Raw genomic sequence first — 21,999 nt, forward strand, 5'->3', positions numbered from 1 at the left:
TAAATTCTTCTGTGTGGGAGTAGAATAGTTTAAATACCCCAAAACACTTTCAATCCAACAGAACGGACAGCAACCCCTTTGTTTTGTCGGTGACATGGACTGGGATCGAGTGCACCCTCAGCAAGTTGGCTGATGACAGAGCTGTGCGGTGCAGTCAACATGCTGGAGGGAAGGGATGGCACACTGAGAGACCTTTGACAGGCTTGAGAGGTGGGTCCGTGTGAACCTCAAGAAGTTCGACAAGGCCAAGCTCAAGGTGCTGCACCTGGGTCAAGGCAATGCCAAGCACAAATCCAGGCTGGGGGATGAACAGATGGAGAACAACCCTGCAGAGAAGGACTTGGGGATTCCGGTGGATGAGGGACCGGACCTGACCCAGCAATGTGCATCTGGCAGGCCAGAAAGCCAAGTGGATCCTGGGCTGCACCAAAACAGCCTGGGCAGCAGGTCGAGGGAGGGGACTCTGCCCCTCTACTCCACTTGGGTGACACCCCACCTGCAGTGCTGCATCCAGCTCTGGGGTCCCCAGCACAGGAAGAACAAGGACCCGTTGGAGTGGGCCCAGAGGGATGGAGCAGCTCTCCTGTAAGGACAGACTGAGAGAGTTCAGGTTGTTCAGCCTGGAGAAGGATGCAGACAGACCTTATAGAACCTTCCAGTACTTAAAGGGGCTACCAGAGAGCTTGAGTGGGACTTTTTACAAGGGCATGTAATGACAGGGCAAAAGAGAATGGCTTTAAAATGGGTATTAGGTAGAAATTCTCTACTTTGACAGTGGTGAGGCACTGGAACAGGATGCTCAGAGAAGTTCTGGATCCCCCATCTGAGGAGGTGTTCAAGGCCAAGTTGCACAGGGCCTTAAGCAACCTGGTCGAGTGGAAGGTGTCCAAGTCCACAGCAGGGGAGTTGGAACTAGATGATCTTTAAAGTCTCTTCCAACCCAAACCATTCTATACTTCTGACTCCACAGGTTTCTGCTTTTGAAGATTTTAGGATAATCAGGACTGTGATCAGAATGACTGCTTTTCCTAGAGCACATCTGTATGTTAAAAACCCTAATAACCAGGTGTTAGTTCTTAGAAGACTGAGCTGCTGATTAACCACCTTAAAGAGACCGGTATATCCTTGTTAAGTTATTAGACAATATGGTTTCTTTTTTATTTTTTTTATTTCTTTTGTTCTTAATTTTTGCTTGTTGTTGCTGGTTTTTTTGTTTGTTTTAATACAATTAAGGATGCACCCCACAAGAAAAAGCAGAAAGAGTCCTTATGGAAAAAAAACAAATATATTGAACACATACCAATCAAATGGTACAGATATGGGACTGGCTTTGATTTCAAAATTTAAGTAGAAATAAAAAAGATGTAATGCAACAGCTGTTCAATTTCCAAGTCTAAATAGGCACTGTAAAAAGACATTTCGCTTTCTCCAGCACACATTCCTGTCTAAATGCTCCCACTGTAATCAATTCCTAGGATCCCAAACAAAAATAAAACCCAACACTGGGAACATAACCTTAGAGTAAAAGTTAATATCCATCCACCCACCCTCTTACAAAAAAGCAAACAAACAAAAAAAAAATCCCCCCAAATACAACCTTTCAATGCTGCTGTTTTGACTAGAGCAGAATTGGAGAATTTATAAAGGTTCAAAAGCACCCAAGGCAAGTAGTACAATATAATTTGTTCACTAACTTGTATTGGAAAGGAGATTAAAAACATTGAGATCTGCATCTTGGTACATAAAACTGTTGTCCTGAATAAAGAGAAATCTTTCAGAAAAGTTTTACAACTTGGTGGAAGTCCAGGACCCAGCTTTAGGCATCATTAATTGATGGGGTTTAATTCTGACTTTGTTATAACCACTTTTATATACTGTACATCTACCCTAGTTGGATCAGTGTCTGGAACCGCTCACTGGTGTCCCTTTGAACAACTGTAAACTAAACCAAAGTATGCAACTCCATAGGAAGCTAGAGATCAGGTGAATATACAGCCAGTTATATCTCCCCTGCTTCACGCTCCTCGGAGCTCCTTGGGTCTTCCGATCGGCCATTAGCACTTTCATAAGAACGTTTCTTGTCTTTGAAATCTCGTGGTGACCTCTCTCTCGAGCTTCTATCTTTATCACGGGATGTTCTATCGCGGTCTCTCGAACGTTCTTTGTCTCTGGAAGATCTTTCTTTAGAGGATCTGAAAAGTGCAGTACATTTAAAAATTTGAGTCAGTCAGGAATTTTTAGCTATCAAACAGCATTTGGATTTTGAATTTTTCTTCTTTTTCCAACCCAACTTTAGATTTATATAAACAGGAGTGTATGGTAAGACATCAGAAGTCATTCTACTCTTCTCCATTTCCTACTTCCGATTTCAAAAGACAAATACTTGGAAGCAGGATTTAATCTACATTTACTACAGAGCCCAGATTAAGGTCAATGTGCTTCACTAAATCTCTTATTTTCAACCTCCACCCTCAAGTTTGTATTAACTAAAGTTTAATGGAAATTTTTCATCTGCAGTCTCTAGCTTAAGAATGTCTAGCCTTTCTCAGACATATCAATTACAAAGTTGAATGTTTAAAAATAGGAGTTTGATTAAAAGCAGGGGGAAATTGTGTTATTCTGGAACAAGACTATTACATGACAAATACAAACCAAACCAAATTGTGCTACAATTATATTTTGTTACAGGAATTAGCCCTTGTGTGATTTTGCAAGGTTGGCGTGGTATCATTTTTAGCTATTTTACCGTTCCAAGTTTTTTGTTCTGTCTTTTACTTCAGTTCTGTTAAACAATCCATATTGTTTTAAATTGAATGAGCTACCTGTATGGGAAAAAAATGGATTAGACATCCTCCTCTGTATTCCCTTATGGATGCATTTAAATGCATCTGTTGTTGAAAAACACTGCATTTTTATTTTACCATGTACTGCAATCAGAAAATTGCTTGATACAAACTTTTACAGAAAAATCTGAACAGCATGCTATAAAGCTAGCCACTCATTTCCAAGTCAAAAAATTTGGTGTACTGGCCAGTGAGACTGCACTCTCTCCACTTATAGAAAGTTACTGTCACTTCACCTCAAAGCTTTGAAACTAAGGTCTGCAAAATGCTCCTGGCACTAATTTCCTTTTACAAGCTTACAAAGAAGTGACCCTTCATCTTAGTTGCTCAGCCGAAAAGATTACTTTCTCTACAGTGTTGCAAGACAGTGTTTGCAAATGCTAAGATCCAGAGGCATTACTCCTATTCCACAAATCACATGTCACAGAAGAGAAGCTACATGCCAAATAAGAGGTTAATCCTGGAGTTAGTACAGCTGATGACAAGTATCTCGTGCTGCCAGTCCCCTGCAGAACTAACAGCGCTTCCAAACTGGTTGACTCAGGTTAACTCTAGCAATTAATCCTAGAGCAGGCAGACAGATAGGATATGATGCCATTCACAGCTTTGTTTTCCTAATCAATGCATTTCTGGAGATGCATTCATCCAGCTGTCCCCTCTCTCTACAAGTGAGTCTCTAATCAGTAGACAAGAAAGACTGGGTTTAATGAATCACAGCACAGTGATGTGAAAATTTATACAACTGCCTTAGCAAGCGGTATCACTGCCTAAAGACTTAGAAATATCACTGTCTTTCCCAAGAGCAAGGTAAAGCCCTTGACTTACCTTATCTAGAATGCTTAGAAAGCATTACTACCTAACTGATCCTAAACAGTCAGCAGAAGAAAGAGACACTTTAAGGCACCATTTGTCTTATCTCAAAATAGATACAAAATTATGTCGGATGAGTCTGTAATGAGACTCAAGAGATTTACATGTCATCTAAAGCCAGGTGAAATGAAGCCCCATCTTATGACTTCAGGTACTCGTCCACACAATGTCTGTATGGGATCAATCATCCCTTGTCACATGAATTCTTGTAAGTGGGCTCAAGCATACTGACACCACCTTCTCTCAGCGTATCCACATTTTGGTCTGTGTCATGACTGACCTTACTGAGTACGCATCTCAACATCTCACTGCAAACATTCGCTTTCTCATTGGATAGCAAAATGCACAAACTACAGTTTGTTTCTAATGAAAGACAATTAGTGTTATTTATTTGAAACTTATGACTAATAGCAAAAAAAATAGGACTTGATTTAGATATGCTCTTAGTAAGCCAGTAATCCAAGCCTGAGTAGACCTAGAGTTCCCATTACCCTAGGTAGGCTGCTGCTATTACCAGATACGTTCCCATTATCTAAGACACACTGCTGCTATTTCCAGATGCTTTGTGTATGTTCAGTTTTGCCCACAGTGTGTGGAGGTCTGGTCCTTACATTGATATATTTGAAATGAGATCCCAGCCCTTAATAGATTTAAATCTATCCACAGGTTTCATAGGTGAATGGTGGTGGCACAGAATAAAAAAGTGTATGTGTCAGACAAATGTATGTGTTTGTAGAATTTCCTCAGCTATGGCACACAATAAAACATCCCTTTACTTTCAGAATTAAGAAGTACCTGAGAAGTGACAGTTTCTCATTTAATGTGAAAAGGTCTTGGGAAAATACTTTCTTATGAAGGGTGAACAGGATAAATGAGAAGGAACTGCGTGGTTTGCTGAAAGCAGGAACACTCTGCACATTTGCCTGTAATCATGGTACACTTCTCTTAAGGCCCTAGAATTACTGGCACCAGGGGCTGCCACTGCTGCAGCCTTCAGCTGCTTTTCTACTGCTTGTGTCACACACTGCACTCCTGCAGGAGCTGGGTAAGAACACCATGTTTCCCACATCTGAATTTATTTGGTTATTCAAAACCAAAATGCTAGGACTCCTTCCTAGAGAAGTTAACTTCCTGGAACCTGTCTCCTATTTTCCAGGATATCATTGGTCAGAATTCCTCAGACAACGGAACGTTATGAGTTTAAGACACACAGGCTTGAATAGAAACATTTCATAGGAGGATTATAAGAAATTCCTTCAAAAACAAATTTAAAAAATAGGTTTTGGCAGTGAGTACTTCCCTAGAACTGAAAAAAGAGTTCTTAGGAGACAAGGACACATTAGAACCTGTGAGTTCAGGTCTATTTTGCATTCTGGCATCAACACTGGTATGTGGAAAGCTGCTCTACTGCCAAGAGGGGCATCTCTAAAAAGGAGGTATCTAGCCCATGTGCAAGTCCAACAGCCATCCTGGTCTCAGTGCAGCAAGATCATAGTTCTACAGATTCTTCAATCTTTTGAAAGCCCAATTTACATATTTTCAGAGTAAAAATTTTGCTTCATCTTTCAGAAATAAGAGGTATGAGCTGCTAATGATGGCACAGCAGTTTTTTCCTCTAAAGCCAACAGTAGAGTAAAACTCTTATTTGTACCAGGGATTCTTCTAACACAGGTGTGCTGCATTCCTTCAGGGCAGAAAATGACATCAGGAGAAATATTTCCAGTACTGAATATCATAAGGTTGAATTCATTCCCTGAGGTACATTATATTTTTTTACTTTTAACATGTTTACTGTTACATGGATAGCACCAGTGGTCTCTCCCTGTTCTTACATATTTCTCTGTATCATTTGCATTGTGCTCATCATATTGGAGGGTTTGAACAAGTATGATGAGAGTTCTAGAACAATCAACCTGAAGAGTTTTCTTTGAAGGATTGAAATCGAGTCTTGCAAAGCTGGAAAAGTTGAAGTAGTAAAGGCAGTCTAAGCATATACCCTACAAATTGGTTTATCCAAACTAAAAAATGTGTTGATTCAAAGGAAGAGCCTGCTTTAAGGCTACAAACTAAAGGTTTGAAGATTTGCTAATCTGCTATTGTGAATGCCGTGATGAGGCAGGCTCTTTGGAGATGGAAACTGCCGAGTTTGAAACACTGACTTTAGAAAACCCTTAAGTATTTTAAATACCAGACACTACTGGTGATACCAAGTAGAGTGCTGAACTTTTAACCCTGTCTTCTATGTTCTCTTACAGAGCACAATGGTATTACAGTCACCTACCTAGTCTATGATAAAAAAAAGCTAATTTTTTGAGCAAAGAGCCCATGAGATCCTTGAACACCTTCAAAATATTTCTTCATCCTCAGTGATTTAACTCTAAAATAACTGAACGATAAACTCTGCTCATGTGGCCACTTCAAAACCAGACCTTTTACCTTCTTGCAAGTCAACAGTCTGTCAGGGTTTTAAGACTGAGCACCCTGACACTGTACAGCACTCAAATGTATGCCATGGTGGCTGACATAGAAAAGAATCCTGTTCATGAGCAGGCCTCCCTGTCAAATGCCTCTCTGTGCAATCCCATTCTACGTTACGCCTAACTCACTCATCTAAAATAAGCCAGCAAATCCTGAGGAGCAGACAGCAATTGATTCATTCAAAAGCAGTAGCTCCAGCCTGCCCTCTGCAGTCACCCTTCAATGAGGGGTTGAGTGACTTTCCTTGCAAAGCAACACGTTCAGATGCAGTGCAACAAGTTTATTTTCAGGCATACCTAAGCTTGTTTGTATCTGGTGCAGTACACAACAGATGGGCTCCGGTGCTGGGAACAAGAGCCCGAGGGAAAAAACAAATGTATGACAGTAAGATGACTGCTGATATCCCTGGGTTCAAATGAAAATCAGCTGTTTTTCCATGTTGCAGGAAGCCTGTATTATCAACTTGACACCAATACTCTGTAGCACTCATACAAAACAGAAATAATATATAACGCTATTATTTTTATAAAAAATAAATAGAAAAAAGTCACTCTGGTACATCAAATCATAAATATGCTAAAGTTGTAACTGAAACCTGAGACAGACTCAAAACGTGTCTAAATTGCCAAGTGGTAACTGTAAACTTAATTTAGTGTAAGAATTCTCATCATGCCTCTAGGAAAAGCCATTGATTTCTAGGGCAACACTTACCTCTTTTTGGAGCTGCGTTCTCGGCTTCTGTCCCTGGAACTGTGCCTGCTTCTATGATGGCTGCGACTCCGGCTGCGGCTGGTGGAGCGAGACCTGTGACGATGGCGTTTCTCACGGGACTTGGATCGAGTTCTTCTCTTTCGTTCCCGTGAGGCTGAGCGAGACCGGTGTCTGCGGCGATCTCGGGACCTAGATCTAGGAACAGAAAGCACTTAAACTGGACACTGCATTCACCCAGCTACCCTTAACAGTGTACTGTGAATATTATGCACTCTATGCATAAGCAAATTTGCACAGAGAACGGTCTGCAGTGTTCAGAGCTACTGCCTTGTCTGATCACAGGCAAAGAGGGGAAAGCAACATCAGAAAGGCTACAAACTGCTTTGTGTCTGATGCAGACGGTTTTAAAGTTAACTCATGACTGTGGCTACAGCATAGCTAATTCAGGTTTCTGAAAGCAAAAATATGGGGAAAAAAATCTAGTTTTTAAAATTTTAAAATCTTGTCTTTATCAGGCGAAGTTGTAGAACTCCCTGATGCAGTGATACGGATCATCTGCCAAAATCTGTGTATTATGATGTTCTGAAGAAACTGGACTGTACTGTTCCCCATAGCTACAATAACAAAACTAGTCTGGAAGGTTCTAAACACTGTAAAAAGTCAGTCTTTTCTTTCTTTCTTTTTTTTTTTTTTTTTAAATCACTTTGCAGTCATACCTCACTGGTGACTTGCAACAGTGTAGGTTTGGAAGAACACTCATACTATTTATGAATGATCTGTTGAGAGCTAACCTGGTGCGTAAGATCTTAAAACCATGGGGTTTCATAAAAAGGTATTAATCACAAACTTTTGTAAAGAAAAAGTAATTATCTGTGTTTTAAGTGTTATTTGGGACACAAAGCTGCACTGCAGTACCATAAAATGGATGTACATGTATAAACTCAGTATTATGGTATAAACACATAGAGAGATGATTATGTAACAGAAAGCCTTGTTCATAAATGGACATCTTAAACTAACAGTGCTACACCAACTCATAATGTTCCAGCTTGTGAAAGGCTGGCTTCGCTGCTAGTATTCCTTGTCTGCAGATTTATATACCTTTTGGCATGCTTGCTGTGGGATCTGGACCTGAAATAAAGGAAAACAATTTTTCTTATAGAATCTTATTATTATATAAAGTACAATTTAGTAATAATAAACCAGACTAGTTCACCTGTAATTGTATTTCTTGTTTTAGTAGCAATTGTTTAAAGGCCTCTTATTTAATATTAACATCTTTACTGCAGCATGTTTACCAGGAAACACATCCCTCTTTTGTGTTTGTGTGTTTTTTTTTTTTAAATTTAGTTTTGAGACTACCATATTAGAAACCCAAAAGAACGTCAAAACAGCTTTTTAACTCCCATCCCTTCTAAAGAAAAAGCTTACAGTTCAAGTCAGTTTTCCCTTATTTCCTGTCAGGCAAGTATTATCAGTCTGCAACAGATTTCACAAGTTTACATGTTAACCTCTGAAGCTAACATGTTGAGAGAACTGCGGTTCAGATTCCATTCCATTCTAGCCCCACAAGGCCTGGGTGCTACTATTTCATAGGAGAACAGGGAATTACTTTCCTTAGTCATATAGTCAACTACTTTCAATAAGGAAAATTTCTAACATCTATAAAGAAAATAGCTATCAGATGTTAGAAAATCACATGTGTATAAGTTCACATTTATCAGGTCTCAAAACAAGGTACACACCTGAAAATTATCTCATTTAAAGGCCATCTGTTCCAATATGTAGGTGCACTACTATCAGTAGTTTTTAAAAAGGCCTTTTATGAAAACAATTCTGAGTTTTAAGAGTTAGACATGAAATTCCATCCCAATCCATGTAAGTTTTCAAGGAATGCAAAGTATTGTAATTCTGCAGATTTAGAAATGTGTATGAACTACATCATAGTTTTCTCATTAAACTTAAATAGGTCATTATGTACATGCAATTAAAATAGATCCCTACCTCCTTAGTTTCTCCCTTTCTTCTCTTTCCCTCTCCTCTCTGCGTTTCAGACGTTCCTGATTTCGTTTCTCCTGTTTGTCAGCCACAATCCTCTAAAAGCAAATGAATATATTCATTAAGTTATACTTCAAAATTCCTCAGATGAAGGTGCTATAAAAATGATCTACACATTAACATTCAGTTCTTTTTCTCAGGTATATTCCCTTTCCCTTGTGCATATTATTCCCTCTCTCTTCCTCAGTATATACATATTTTTTTTCTTCAAGAAACAGAAGTTATTGCAGAAGAGCTGCAGCAAATAGATGGGTGTTATAAGAAGACCTGAAATATGCAGAGTTAAACATTAAGTTCTTAATAAACGGGAATTCAGAGCAGCAAGTCATGCCTTTAACGTGAGAGTTTCCATGCCAATCCTATCATATTTTGGCCACTGGGGAAAGGCAGAAAGAAAATAGAACTGGGAGAGTTAATTGTTTCTTAAAGGACTTGGTTGGGCCGATACCTAGGTTTTGAGGCTACTTGTTTCTGTACTGTGACCATGAGACACATCATTAGAGCAGATGCTTCAGCTGTTAGCCCCCAGGTTGAACTCACTACTACTGGGGACAAGGCACGCTCAGTAGAGGGCCCTCAGATGTGGAACTCACAACTGGAGATCTGGCCAAACCCAAGTCTTGCCACCTTCTGGACATGATGCAAGAAATTCAACTCTTTGTAAAGACCTTCTTCTGAGAGGTGGAATTGCCCCAGCAGCATCTTGATTAGATCTCTGAGGAGAGCTCTGAGGAAGGAGGGGATAGTTATTGTTTTCTTCTTTTGTTAGCGAAGCACTTCAAAAGATTATTTTATTGATGCTTTGGGAATGTGAAATAAGTTATCCATGCATATTTTTTTCCGACTGGTGTAAATAATCAGCCAATTCAACCCCTCTGTCAAATTATATCTGTACTTCCTTGGACAATATCAGTAATTTAACTACGAGCCAGGCTTCTCGTTCAAGTGGCTCTGTGCATAATTTCAAGGAGGGATGAGAGGAAGCACACGTGATCTGTTCTAGGTATCTAAGACTTAAGATACACCAGCTATATTAGGAACCTAAATTGCCTATACAGTCAACAGAAAGAGCTGGGCTCTCCAAAGAGTAAGTCACTATCCATGCAAGACAGCTGGAATATTATGAAACATAATCCAAGTCAATTTACTCAAACCCACTAGCAGCATTTTGTGCTTTCAGGGCTTCAAGTTCTTTAGCTATTTTCTTTAGTGATTTCTTAATTGAGCTTAATTGAGCTGGGGACTCCATAATTTCTATATTAAGGTTATAAATGACATCAGTGTCCAAATCCATTCCCCAGAAGACCAGAATACAATTCCACTAAGTCTTTCTTCCAGTACATGATTTCTGGTCAAGATGGGGTTGTTTAGGGTAATATTCCAACTGGATTTCAAATCTTCAAGCTATAAAGAACATGCAACCTCCCCATAACAATTATTTTAACAGCTATCCTGACATCAAGATATACATCATTCTGTATTCCCACTTTGCATAGCTACTGCCTTGAGTTGCTGGAACCTGTTTATTTCATCTGTTGTCACTTAAGCTTAAAAGCCTTGAAAAATTACTTAGAAGAAAATTCAAAGTCACCTCCTAATCTTTGTCCAGATAAAATCAGCAAAGTGAGTTTTAGTCATTCACCATACAGCAGGCTGTTTGAGCTCCAAGCATTTCTTTACATTTTTTTGAAAATTTTTGCAAGTGTTATCATCCTCCTTAATCCATGCTCTTGTATTTTCAAGTCTCATTATTACTTTTAGTCAATCATCTGGCTAAAAGCAAAGTTCATCTGGGTATCTCCTATGACTGCTAAATATACTTCAACATCGCTGCTGTTCGTTCAAAATACAGTTATCCAATTTACAAGCAGAATCACACTCTTTGTTCCCAAGATGCATGACTCTGAATGTGTGTTTTAATATATCTCAGTACAAAAGAGGTCATCTTTGTAAACTATCTGGGTAATTGATGTTAAATTAAAATCTTTAGTGTCTTTTTAGGCTAATGAAATCTCAAATTTTAAAGTGACATAAAAAACCCCCACACATCCAGAAGGAAATATTCAATTAAGGCTGCATGTCAAATAATTAAGTAAGAGCACACACACAAAATATAGGAATGATTTACCCTGAGTTCTTCAAGCTTCTCTCTTATTTCAATAAATCCCAAATGTAGTTTTCCTCCAAAGTGATCAGCAAGTCGTCGGTCATTGTCATGAAGACCAAGATAAGCTGAGCACACTTCACAAACCCGTAGCTTCTGCTGCTGAAAGCTGGAGGCAGGCATAGAATTCCTGTACACTTCCTAGAAGAAAAAAAATGCTGTTACTTCTCAGTGCACATAAATACAAGGATAACACTTTACCAAGCATATGCTACAAATTAATAACCAAATTTAATGTACACCAGCACACCCTTCGGTTAATTCACACTATTCATGTATCAACCATTTCACCAAGATACAAGGCACATTTCCTTATTTTGAAAATTGTACATATTACTGAACATATTTAACAGCAGGACATTAGCAAATGGTTTTGTGAATTTGTGAATTAAAAAAAGTGGGGTGATTATTACCTTTACTTAAGACTATATTGCACAGAAAGATGAACAATATTTTCATATACAATAATGAACACACACTAACACTACAATTACTATGTTGACATATTATGAAATATTCTGAGAGCAATTTAAAACAGTGTTAGTTTCCTGAGAAACCCATCTACATTTTAGACACTAATTAAACACATTATATGAGCAAAATTTATCTACAGACACTCAGATGACGGACCAGCAAGACTGCCAGCAACCGTTCTGGTACTATTATAACAACTGCAGGTATTTGTTTTTGTAAATCCCTGTGTCTTGGAGCAACACGATATGAAAAAGCTCTTGGTGCATTCTGCCACCTGAATGTTACAAGGACCAATTTGACTGGTCTGATATTAAATGAAATACATTAAATAAGTATCTTCCAGAGAAGACAATGGCTCACTACACTGGAGCTTTCCAGTACAAGTCACATTAGCACACCACAACAAAAGCCTCGAGACCAAACCAGGCAAGTCATTCCACACTGAGCAATACAGCTCAGCTAAGATGAATGCATTATTTGCGGAAGGGAGTATAATGTTCATTGTACAGGACTGTATTTAAGGGTAGAAACTTTGTGCAGGATGCTGCAAAGCAATTTCTTTAGTTTTATATGAAGCAATTAGCTAAGGAAGTGAGAGCAGGTAAGATATCTTGCATTACACAGAGGTCAACCAATTTACACAAAGGCCAACAAATTTAACACTTGACCCTGCCCTCTCCATCCCCCAAGCCTTACACAATTCAACTTACTTCTGCTTCTCTCTTCTTTACCCGAGCTTTCTCCACTTCATCCATTACTTTTTGAGATTCTTCCACATTTCCATCAGCTCCGAGCTGTTCTACTTTGGCCAACAGTTTCCCAATTTCTTCATTCAATTCATGGACTCTTTCAGCCTTGAAAGACAAGGAAGGGTTTAACATAGGAAATGCTTTTAATGATGGAAAACAATCTGAACTGTGTGCAAAATTGGTAGGACAGAAAAGAAACATGCAGAGAGAGCTTCTCCAGGAAGAGTGAAACAGGAAATGCCTCACTGAAGAACATGCAAAGAAAGGCCGAGTTACCAGGCCTATGTACCACCTCCAGAGAAGGATTTTGTTTAGAAAATTCAAGTAATGCACACTGTTGTCTATACCATACAGTCTTGAAAAATTAGTATTTGTATAATCATTCCTCCTAGCATGTGCATATATGTGCAGAAAAACTGCAGAAGCTTTTTTTCATTACAAGATCTAGAGAAAAACACATCAATTTTTGTTTACTTTACGGATGAAGTTTTGATCAAAAAGTGTAAGAATTACTAACATTTGTATGGCATGAAATCACAGCATCAAGTTTCCCTGAGGTCAAAAATATCAGAGGTCTCTTCCCTGTGTTCTCCCTTCTGTGCCTTAAGGACAGTTTTGGGAAGGGTAGAGAAAATGTGTTATTTTTTTCCCTCTCCTCAGTATGAATTCTCAGATTTGGTATCTTGCCAAAACTTGAAGTTGGCTCTTTGGAAAAACAGACCTTCAAAGAGACTTAAGTTACTAGTTTTCCATGCTTACTTTAGCTGCGACTTCAGCACTGATCTCTTCTTGGGTTTCTGCTAGTCTTTTCTTAGCCACTTCTGTTCGCCTGTCACAGTCTGCAATAAATGACTGCAGGTGGTCCATTGCCTAAAACATCAATAAGAACACGGATCAGTGCTGTTAAGAACATGGATATTCCATTAGCTGTAACACTTCCTAAGTTTATCAAGACTTAACTTTCTTAGGTTTTTATTAGTGAAACCTTTGTAAAATGATAATCTATCGGCTTATGGTGACACATAATGTAAACATACATATTAATACACAACTTTTTAAAAATTATAGTCTGCATGTTGTCATAGTTTTAAGTATTTGCAGAAATTTGCAAGTGAATCTGTCTTAAGTCTTCTCTGACAAGAAGTGAGTATTTCTAGAAGACATTTAAAATTCTTCAAAGGATATTCAGGATCACTTCATCCAGCCATTACATGCAATACTGTAACTTTTTTCACTTGAGTTTTAAGCTATTAAACATATTAACATTCTCCCTCCAAACAGCAATTAAAAAACCAAACCTTTTTGTCCTAGCAAAAACTAACTTCCTAGCTGGGAGTTCAAAATTCAAACTATAATGTATGGAGACAGCATATTATTTGTTATCCCCAATACAGAATTACTTTCTTCGTTAAATACAGAATATAAAACTCTCTTCAAAGCATACACAGCCTTAATATTTGCCTGCTATTTGATAACACTAACACGGCACCCAGGTTTACGATACTTTGTTCTGTGGGAGGCTGTTAACAGTTCTATAAAGAGAGTGCCAGTACAAATTAAATACTTGCATATATTCATGAAGAGGCATGTATCTTCTATGTAACTGTGCCAAGGGTTTCTCTGTTTATAAAATTGCTTTTCGAAAGTTTTCCTTCTGTGTGTACCAAAATTTAACAACAATTTATGCTCTCTCTCCAGCATTAAGACAAAATACATACATCAAGCTCAAAGAAGAAATCTTGATCTTTGGATGCTATTTCATAGTCTGCCCTTAATGCCAGGTCATGCACCTTCAGGCATTCTCCAAGGTCCATTCTCTGAAAAGAGAAAGAGGCAATGCAGTTTAACTTTTCAGAAATGTTACAATGAATAAAGTTAGCATGATTTTCTATAACAGTGAAATATTCTGAAGTTAATCAGCTCCCCTGAGGGAACAAAAGGACAGTTTAACAAAGCTATAAGATGCTACCAGGTCTTTAACAGAAATGCACAAATCAGGAAATAAAAGCAGAGAGAACGAACAGCTTGCCTTATCATGACAGCAGTTTGGATTACAAAGTATCATTTATGTCCTGCAAAAATGTTGTTTTATAGAAAGTTCAAAAAAGTGACTGAAGTGGAACATCCTGTATTGAATTTAAACAGCTTAGTAGAATCAAGTTCCATGAAAATAACTGGCAATTAAATCGTCAAATTCTCAACCTGAACTCTCTGCACACTCTATGGTGCTATCTTTCAGTTATATTCGTCACCTGAAACAGCTACAACCACAGCACCACTGCGAGTGCTGCTTCAAAAACATTCTTGAAGCATTCCAAGTGAGATAGTAAAAAAAATCAAATCCCAGCAAAGCATTTTGCATATTAGTGAAGATTATCTGAGTGTTGGACTACATTCAAGAATCAGGGGAGAAAAATTACAGATACTTCACCTGTAATCTAAAACCCTTCTAGGAAGGGCAGGAAGAAAGCATGGTCTTAAGAAAGTAAGTAGGGTGCATCACTAATCTTACATACAATGCCACCAAGAAGAGTGCCCAGAATCTTATAACAAATGCCATTTTTAAATTGAAATTTGCATAATACACAGCATAAGAAATTCTAATTCAGTGTGTTCACAACGAGTCTGGTGATCAAGACAGAGCAAAAAAACTCACACACAAACAACAACAAAAAAACCACTCAAATAAAAAAAAACTAAACCAAACCCCCTCCCAAAGCCAATGTGAAATGCAAACAAAATTGAATATAACCAAGGCAGTCTCTCTGCAAAAGCACAGGCTGATGTATAATCACTGAAATTGATTATCTGCATCATTAGAACAAGCATGGTTTCAGTTAGGTCTGCTCTTGGCACTGCTCACTTAATATTAAGAGGAGTTAATGCTTTCTTAACATTGAAAGCAGATAATGCAAATTGAACTCCGATGGAAAAAGCTATTACTGTTGCCATTAAATAACATTTTTAGAATCAAACCTAAAATAATTAATAACTTGTGTAGTGAGTTTTTTAAATAGAAGATGAGTGTTAACTCAGAAAGTACTGCAAGGCATTTGAATGTGAGCCAAATGAGTAGGGGTTTAGATGGGGTTTTGTCTGCTTGCTTGTTTTTAATAAATAAAATACTCAACTTTAAGTTAACAATTCAAGCCTCATAAGTATAGTAAAAAAACCAAAAATCAATTACTTTTGTCTTCTCAAATTTCCATTCATTGATGTTCCAATGAATCCATTAAAGTAATTTTTATGCAAGTTGCTAACTTATTTCAAATGTTAGAAACAAACAAACAAAAAGATTGTTAAAATGAAGACTTCTGAACTTGAAAGCTTTTTATAAACTGTAGTTTTTTAAATACCCTTCAGCCACCATAAATCTGTTTTCCAGAAAACATTTGATTGCAACAGAGAACATCTGATTGCAATGATAAAGATTAGCTTTTCCTGTTGCAACCATACAGGACCTCAGCAATTTTGTTAACTGATGCAAATCCACAAAGACCCTGAAGCTGAGCAATGTATTGTCCATGTCTATTTCCAAGTCATCAGATACTGACATTATTTATAATGAAGTATTCTTTCAGAAAAGTACTTCAATACCAGGAAAACAATATGAAAGAACATTTTGAAATTATCTGTAAATCAGACACTTTAAAATTCTCATAAAGTTATGAAAAGATTGCTTTCATGCTTGTTCATTTCTTGTACTGATAAGGTCTTTAAGGCTAAACTGTAGAATTCAAGGCCTATCCTGTTTGAAGTGAAACACTTCAGTTCTGAATGCAGACATAAAGGTAGTGACACACTTTAATAGGTCTGAATACAGTGAGAAGAGCCTGAAACACATCCACCACAGCATTACAAAACCACTGTTTTAATATGCATTCTGCATACACTTTGAATAAATGCATGAAATAAACTTCCATCACAAACTAAACCCCACAGAATTCACATAACACCACCATGACACTGTTCACTATTACATGTGCTGTATGTTTCTTTTCCCTTTATTTGGGTTGGATTTAACCTCCACAAAGCAGTACATTTTCTGATTTCTTTTCTTCTTACTGGGAATTGTAAATCCATAGCCTGAAAGGATGGTAATAACTCTGGGCCAGCATTACTAGCAAAAAATTTTCTGTCCTCTCTTTATCACTGTGCTGTGCCACTCCACGCTGACACATCTGCCTATGCAGTTGAACACTGTCTGGGTACTGACTGGGTAAAACATATCTCAGCAAACCAAAAACAGAGGCAAATATTTCAGCAGTGTTTTTGTCCAGCCTGTTGGGCAGCCACACAAACAACACGCTGACAATATGTAGGAACAACACAGTAGTGGACTAAGCAGCTAGGATCTCATACGGTATCAAGATGGCAAACTCAAAAACCTTTGAATAACTTCAGTAATATTAGCAAAAATTTTGAGGGACTAGGTGGCTGTTACAGAGGATTCACTTTTGTTACATGTCTCAATCACAAGAGAAGAAATTTTGGCTCCCCTTCTCCCCTTTGGTCCGACAGTGTTGCCTTATAAATATTCATATGGTATAACAGAGAGCAAGAACAAGCAGGTACAAGAGGAAAGGATACTTTATCATTAGCTTTGCTGCTGAAGAAATTATATTATTATTATTGGAACTGCTGCTTAATACAGCCTATGCTAGTTCTGGGCAATCCTTTGAAAACCTTCACAGAAATGCCTTTCTTAAAAGTTCTATTAGCAAACTCCAATGTAGAAAGACATAAAAGACCCACCACCTTTAAAACTCTTAAACCAGTTTGCATATTAAACATAAAAACAGGCTAAGAAGCACTTCTTCTGGTGTAAGCTATGCAACATCAGGCAAAGACAACTCATTTTGGGGATGATTCCTTACTATCAAAAGTCTACGCTGGATCAGGATTATTGAGGACTTTAATAAGCACAAAGCAGCTCGTATTTTTATCTGGCTCATATGGCCTGATGCAGAGTAAATGGACAGCAGATGGAAATGGAGAGAGGACACAGTAAAACACATTATTTTAATTTTCAGCAAGTGCACCTTGCATTTTGGTGCCAAAGCATGCCTCTCCCAGAGGCAGAGAACAAGCATTTGCAGTCAGCCATTTAAAGATCAATCACATTTGAAACAGAAGATGGCTAAGAGGGAGACTCATGCTCAGACACTGAGCTACTAATGAAGGCTTAAAAAGAACACAAACTATTTTTCACTGTCAATACACTGACTTTCAGACAGAGTTAAACTACTTAAAGTGATTTACAGAGGAGTTCTGATATGCAATGCAAATAAAGAAAGGTGAGAATATCCAAGTCCCCAGGCTAGACAGAACTAGAGTTTATGGAGTATGTTAAGCCACACTTTGGGGTCTTTTTGCAGTTTTCTGCACTTTTACTGAGATTAAAGCCAAGAAAAAAAACCTTACATATTTGGAGAATCTTTAATACAGATAAAAGCTATTACTGAAGACTAGTCTAGGTAACCACCTGCAAAGCCAGGTAGCAGAAGTACTTTTGCTATTCCAGAGCTTTGCATAAGAAACTAATGCCTTCTAGTAATGACTTGCTAACCATTTTCTGCAATACTATTTTAATTCCTAACTGTTAGATGGACAGTTAAAGCTGTTTGATTCCCCAGAGCTGAGGTTTAGGCAACTGTATTTCATCCTAAACAACCTCATATTGAAATGATTTAGCAATAATTTTTGTCATCTCATTCACAAAATAGATAGAATGCCTTTGGAATTAATATACAAATATGTCAAACATTTTGTTTGACAAATACGCGTAGCTCTGCTTCAATCAAATCAGGTACAATAAAATAAAATAATCATATGTGTCAAATATGAGTTGACAAGGAAGAGTTGGCCAAAGACTTGGGCAATATAGAATCTGAAGAGTTTATCTGCAACATAAATATGCACTCAAGAGTAGCTGGCACTAATAACTGATTTGGAAAGTAAACTCTGGTATGATGCTGTTTCTGGAATATGAAATTAAGAAGGCTTTCTTCTTCTTCCAGGTCTTGAGCTACCTACAGCACAATTCCCATTTTGGCACTTTTACAACTACTACATATTCTTTTGACATCAGAAATTTGATTATGGAATGTACTCTATAGGGAGTGCACAAAGAGCACAGAAAAGCCAAAGCTACATAAAACACAGCGGGCTGATATTGAGCCAAGTGTGACATAGTAGCACAAACAATCAAATGCTTCTAAAAACAACATGTGTCTTTGATAGATTTTTGAAAGAAGATACTCTGGACAATGTTTATGTAGAGAATTCTTTCTAGATATAAAGATACCCTTACCAAAATAGTTCACATTCAGCAAGAGAAGGATTTCTTTTTTGATAAAAAAAAGCTGCATCGACTGTTTGCTGACATCTTCCTTACAATGAAACTCACTTTTTATCTACACCAACAATTTTGTTTCTGACATATTTCTACACCTACAATAAAGCCCATCCTTTCTTGTAGGCAACACATATTCAGAAGGGGAGCCTTTAGGATGATATAATAATATGTGATTGAATCTTCTAACCCCACTAGCAGGACTTCACTAGTACGAAAGAAATGCTGAACAAAAAGGATGCAAAAATTATTAAGTTGAAGTCCTTAGTAACCACTGAATTCCAGGTATCTTCAGAAGTCTTTTTAGAAGACATTTCTCCCTATAACCCTACTGTCACTTCTGAAGATTTCAAGTCCTTAGAATGGATCTTCACTTACAAAGCTAGCAGAGGTCTTTCTTACTTTTAAATAAGTCAGTGTTCACATAGTATTTATTCTTATAGCTTGACTATGTAATACACTAAAATTGAAGTTGATGACTGTACAGAAAATAACAAAACCCACCTTCACCTAGATAAATTAAACCCAGAGCACTTCACAATTCATCATCACTGGTTTGAAGGCCACAAATTGAGGTAGCTTATGCAAGCCTAATTTAATTTGATTTGCTAAGCTGAAGCAGTTCACATGATCAAATCAGTCCTGAACTGAAAAGCTGATACCCTCCAGCACAATACCTTCTAATGCTTTTTTTAACAGTACAGCAAAAAAAATCACAGTCACATCTCAAAACACAAGTTTTAAGCATGCAAACAGTTCCACTAAGCTAATGGGACTGCTGGCAAATCAATCAACCACAGATCAAAACACCTTACTAACACCTATCTGTAGATGTGTGAACCATCCAAACTTCTCTTTCACAGGTACATTATTCAGTGAGCCTAACTGGATACAGCCCACCTTGAGAGGGATACCCAGTGGGCAGGTGAACTAAATCCTTTCCTAGGCTCCATTGCCTAGGTACCTTCTGACTTCAGTGCAAGCTTCAACACCTGGCTCCTCAGCTGAAACCTAAATTTAGATGTCTTAATCCGGAGCTGAATTCCATTACTAATAAGCTTAAAGTTAATCATGTATTCAAGTATATTGCTAAACCAAGGTCTTGATCGTTATGGTTTTAGTCAGCAGGAGTCCTGAAGACTGGAGTGTAATAAATTCAGGAGCACCTAAAGACAGGCTTAACTGTAGGGCTGAGCTGACACAGCATACTTTGATGTCAGTATAAATAAAATGCAAGAAGCAATTTTCCTCAACAAATACACATAAACCCAAAGTTAAATCATCGAAGAGAAAGGAGTTTCTCAACCACGGTTTGCACAGACCACATACAGTATTTGTGAAATTTTTTTCATCAGGGAAGCACAATCAAGCTTAAGAAAGCCAGACTGATGCAGAAGTGTTGAACTGTTCTGGGATCTTTAAAGATGTTTACTGGGTTACTACAAATATTCAGGACATTACTACTTTTAATCTTATTAAAGGTAGTTGTTTTAAGGCTTCCCATGTTGTAGTTTTCATTAGCATTAAACCATTCAGAAACATATACCAAGATAGAGAAAACACGCTTGTACATCTTGTAAAACCTGCAGAACACAGCACAGACCTTACTTAAATCCAGAGAATGTTGCTCAGTAGGTTTGTACCATTACAGGGGAGTCATCTGACTCCTACATATGCAGCTTCAGTTCTAATATCATAATATAGAGAAATAAACATTTTTGTGAAGAAAAAAAATCACACACCCACAAACAAAAACCCCAAATACCCACAAAAAACCCTACCCAAAACCAAAGCCATGAAAATGCCCACAAGCCTGATCACCAGCAACTATTTAGGATAAATGTAACAGTGTTAAACCTCTAAGGCTGAAAAAATTAAAAAAGAATTGCTAACTTTAGGTGGCAAATTATTCAGTGCCCCAGTAGTCAGGGTTTATAAAGATTTATTAATCTCTCATAAAATTTTCAACTTGAATGAGGAAATTCTTAAACAACTGACTTATGCAGGTGAACTGGCACCCAAGTGATCATTATGAAAAAGCAGAGCACCAAAACATGAAAAAGTGACAGTTTAAAATAGCTTGGTGAGAGTCACTGTCAAAAGCAAGTTCTGAACAGACACAGTTCTACAACCTTGAACACAGCTTCTGTGATCTTACCAATTACTATGTTTACTATGTACCTCACACAAACTGCAGAACACATTTCAACTAAAAAAAGAATCACAGAGCACTATAGATTTGGAGTCGGTATTTAATAAACTGAAAGAGGATGCTACAATTTTATCTTTGCATTTTTGCTGTTGAGACTCAGAATTCTACCTATGGCTTCCATGTAGCCCATTACTCCCACTGCCCTTAGAAGGCAGCCACAAAAAATCCAAACTAATACTCTCCCTCTCTCCCCAAAAAGTGACACAAAATCACCTCCAGCAGGCACACACCTCTGACTGCTTGACTTAGAACTTCCAAGTCTACAAACCCAGAAACTTGGTAGCACAAAAACATACCCCTAAATAAAATCCCTGAACCAAAAGTATTCACACAGTACCTTTACCAACACACCCTGCAGCCTGGGTTTTATTGTCAAGGGAAATCAATGCCTTGGCAGAAATTCAGGGATTTGGCCATTAAGGGAAAAGAACGAATACACTAAATTAACAGGGCCTACTCGTATGAGTCACTTTGTCTTGTGTTACACGTGAATGTCCTCCTTGAGTGCTTTCAAAAGAGTGGGTTGGCCTAGAATTGTAAAGAAGTCTGCATTTTGCAGACAGGAACAGTAATACGCAGCACTTAAGAATGGCAGATTATGTTGCGATGCAAAAAAAATGGCAACTCATGTCCAGTATTTTACTGATCATCTAGTCAACAAAGAGATTTAACCTCATAAAATGTCCCAAGAGAATTTATCATTTCAGGAGGATTTGAATTTAAAAAAAAAAAAAAAAAAAAAAAGAAAAGAAAAAAAAAAGTCACTCAACCTTCACTATGTATAGATTTTGAATGCAAAGATGCATCAAAATTTTCCTCTCTGGAGAAAACTTCACAGTCATTTTCTAAATGAATGATAAACTGTTCAGTCAGACTCTGTGCTTCTTGCCCTTTTAAAAACTGCTCTTAAGGAGAGAAGGCCCACAGCAGAACATCACATGGGCCAGGTGAAGCCTGCTTCTTACAAGTCCCTTATTACTAGTCCCACTAAAAGGATTAAATTAGTCATTGTTTTTCTGGACCTGGATTTACACTGTGGAATACACTTCGTGTTATGATAACTAAATACATTATGAGGAAGGAAA

At 37.8% G+C, this 21,999-nt stretch overlaps 1 protein-coding gene across 3 annotated transcripts in view; it reads right to left on the reverse strand.

Annotated features, from left to right (window-relative positions):
* Nucleotides 1-1,266: 1,266 nt before the first annotated feature.
* The window catches only part of LOC114064057 (putative RNA-binding protein Luc7-like 2), a 32,197-nt gene continuing 11,464 nt past the window's right edge, over nucleotides 1,267-21,999 (reverse strand). For all 3 annotated transcript variants that reach the window (XM_027896742.1, XM_027896743.1, XM_027896741.1), the window contains 8 exons: nucleotides 14,066-14,164; nucleotides 13,107-13,217; nucleotides 12,309-12,452; nucleotides 11,089-11,265; nucleotides 8,907-8,998; nucleotides 8,004-8,033; nucleotides 6,903-7,097; nucleotides 1,267-2,192 (listed from right to left, as the gene is read on the reverse strand). In XM_027896742.1, coding sequence (XP_027752543.1) covers nucleotides 2,000-2,192; nucleotides 6,903-7,097; nucleotides 8,004-8,033; nucleotides 8,907-8,998; nucleotides 11,089-11,265; nucleotides 12,309-12,452; nucleotides 13,107-13,217; nucleotides 14,066-14,164 — 1,041 coding nt within the window. In that variant the 3' untranslated portion in view covers nucleotides 1,267-1,999. The remainder of the gene's footprint in view (nucleotides 2,193-6,902; nucleotides 7,098-8,003; nucleotides 8,034-8,906; nucleotides 8,999-11,088; nucleotides 11,266-12,308; nucleotides 12,453-13,106; nucleotides 13,218-14,065; nucleotides 14,165-21,999) is intronic.

Source organism: Empidonax traillii, unplaced genomic scaffold, assembly GCF_003031625.1.
Source record: "Empidonax traillii isolate 1590-97213 ecotype Southwest subspecies unplaced genomic scaffold, ASM303162v1 scaffold515:size447783, whole genome shotgun sequence".
NCBI lineage: Eukaryota > Metazoa > Chordata > Aves > Passeriformes > Tyrannidae > Empidonax > Empidonax traillii.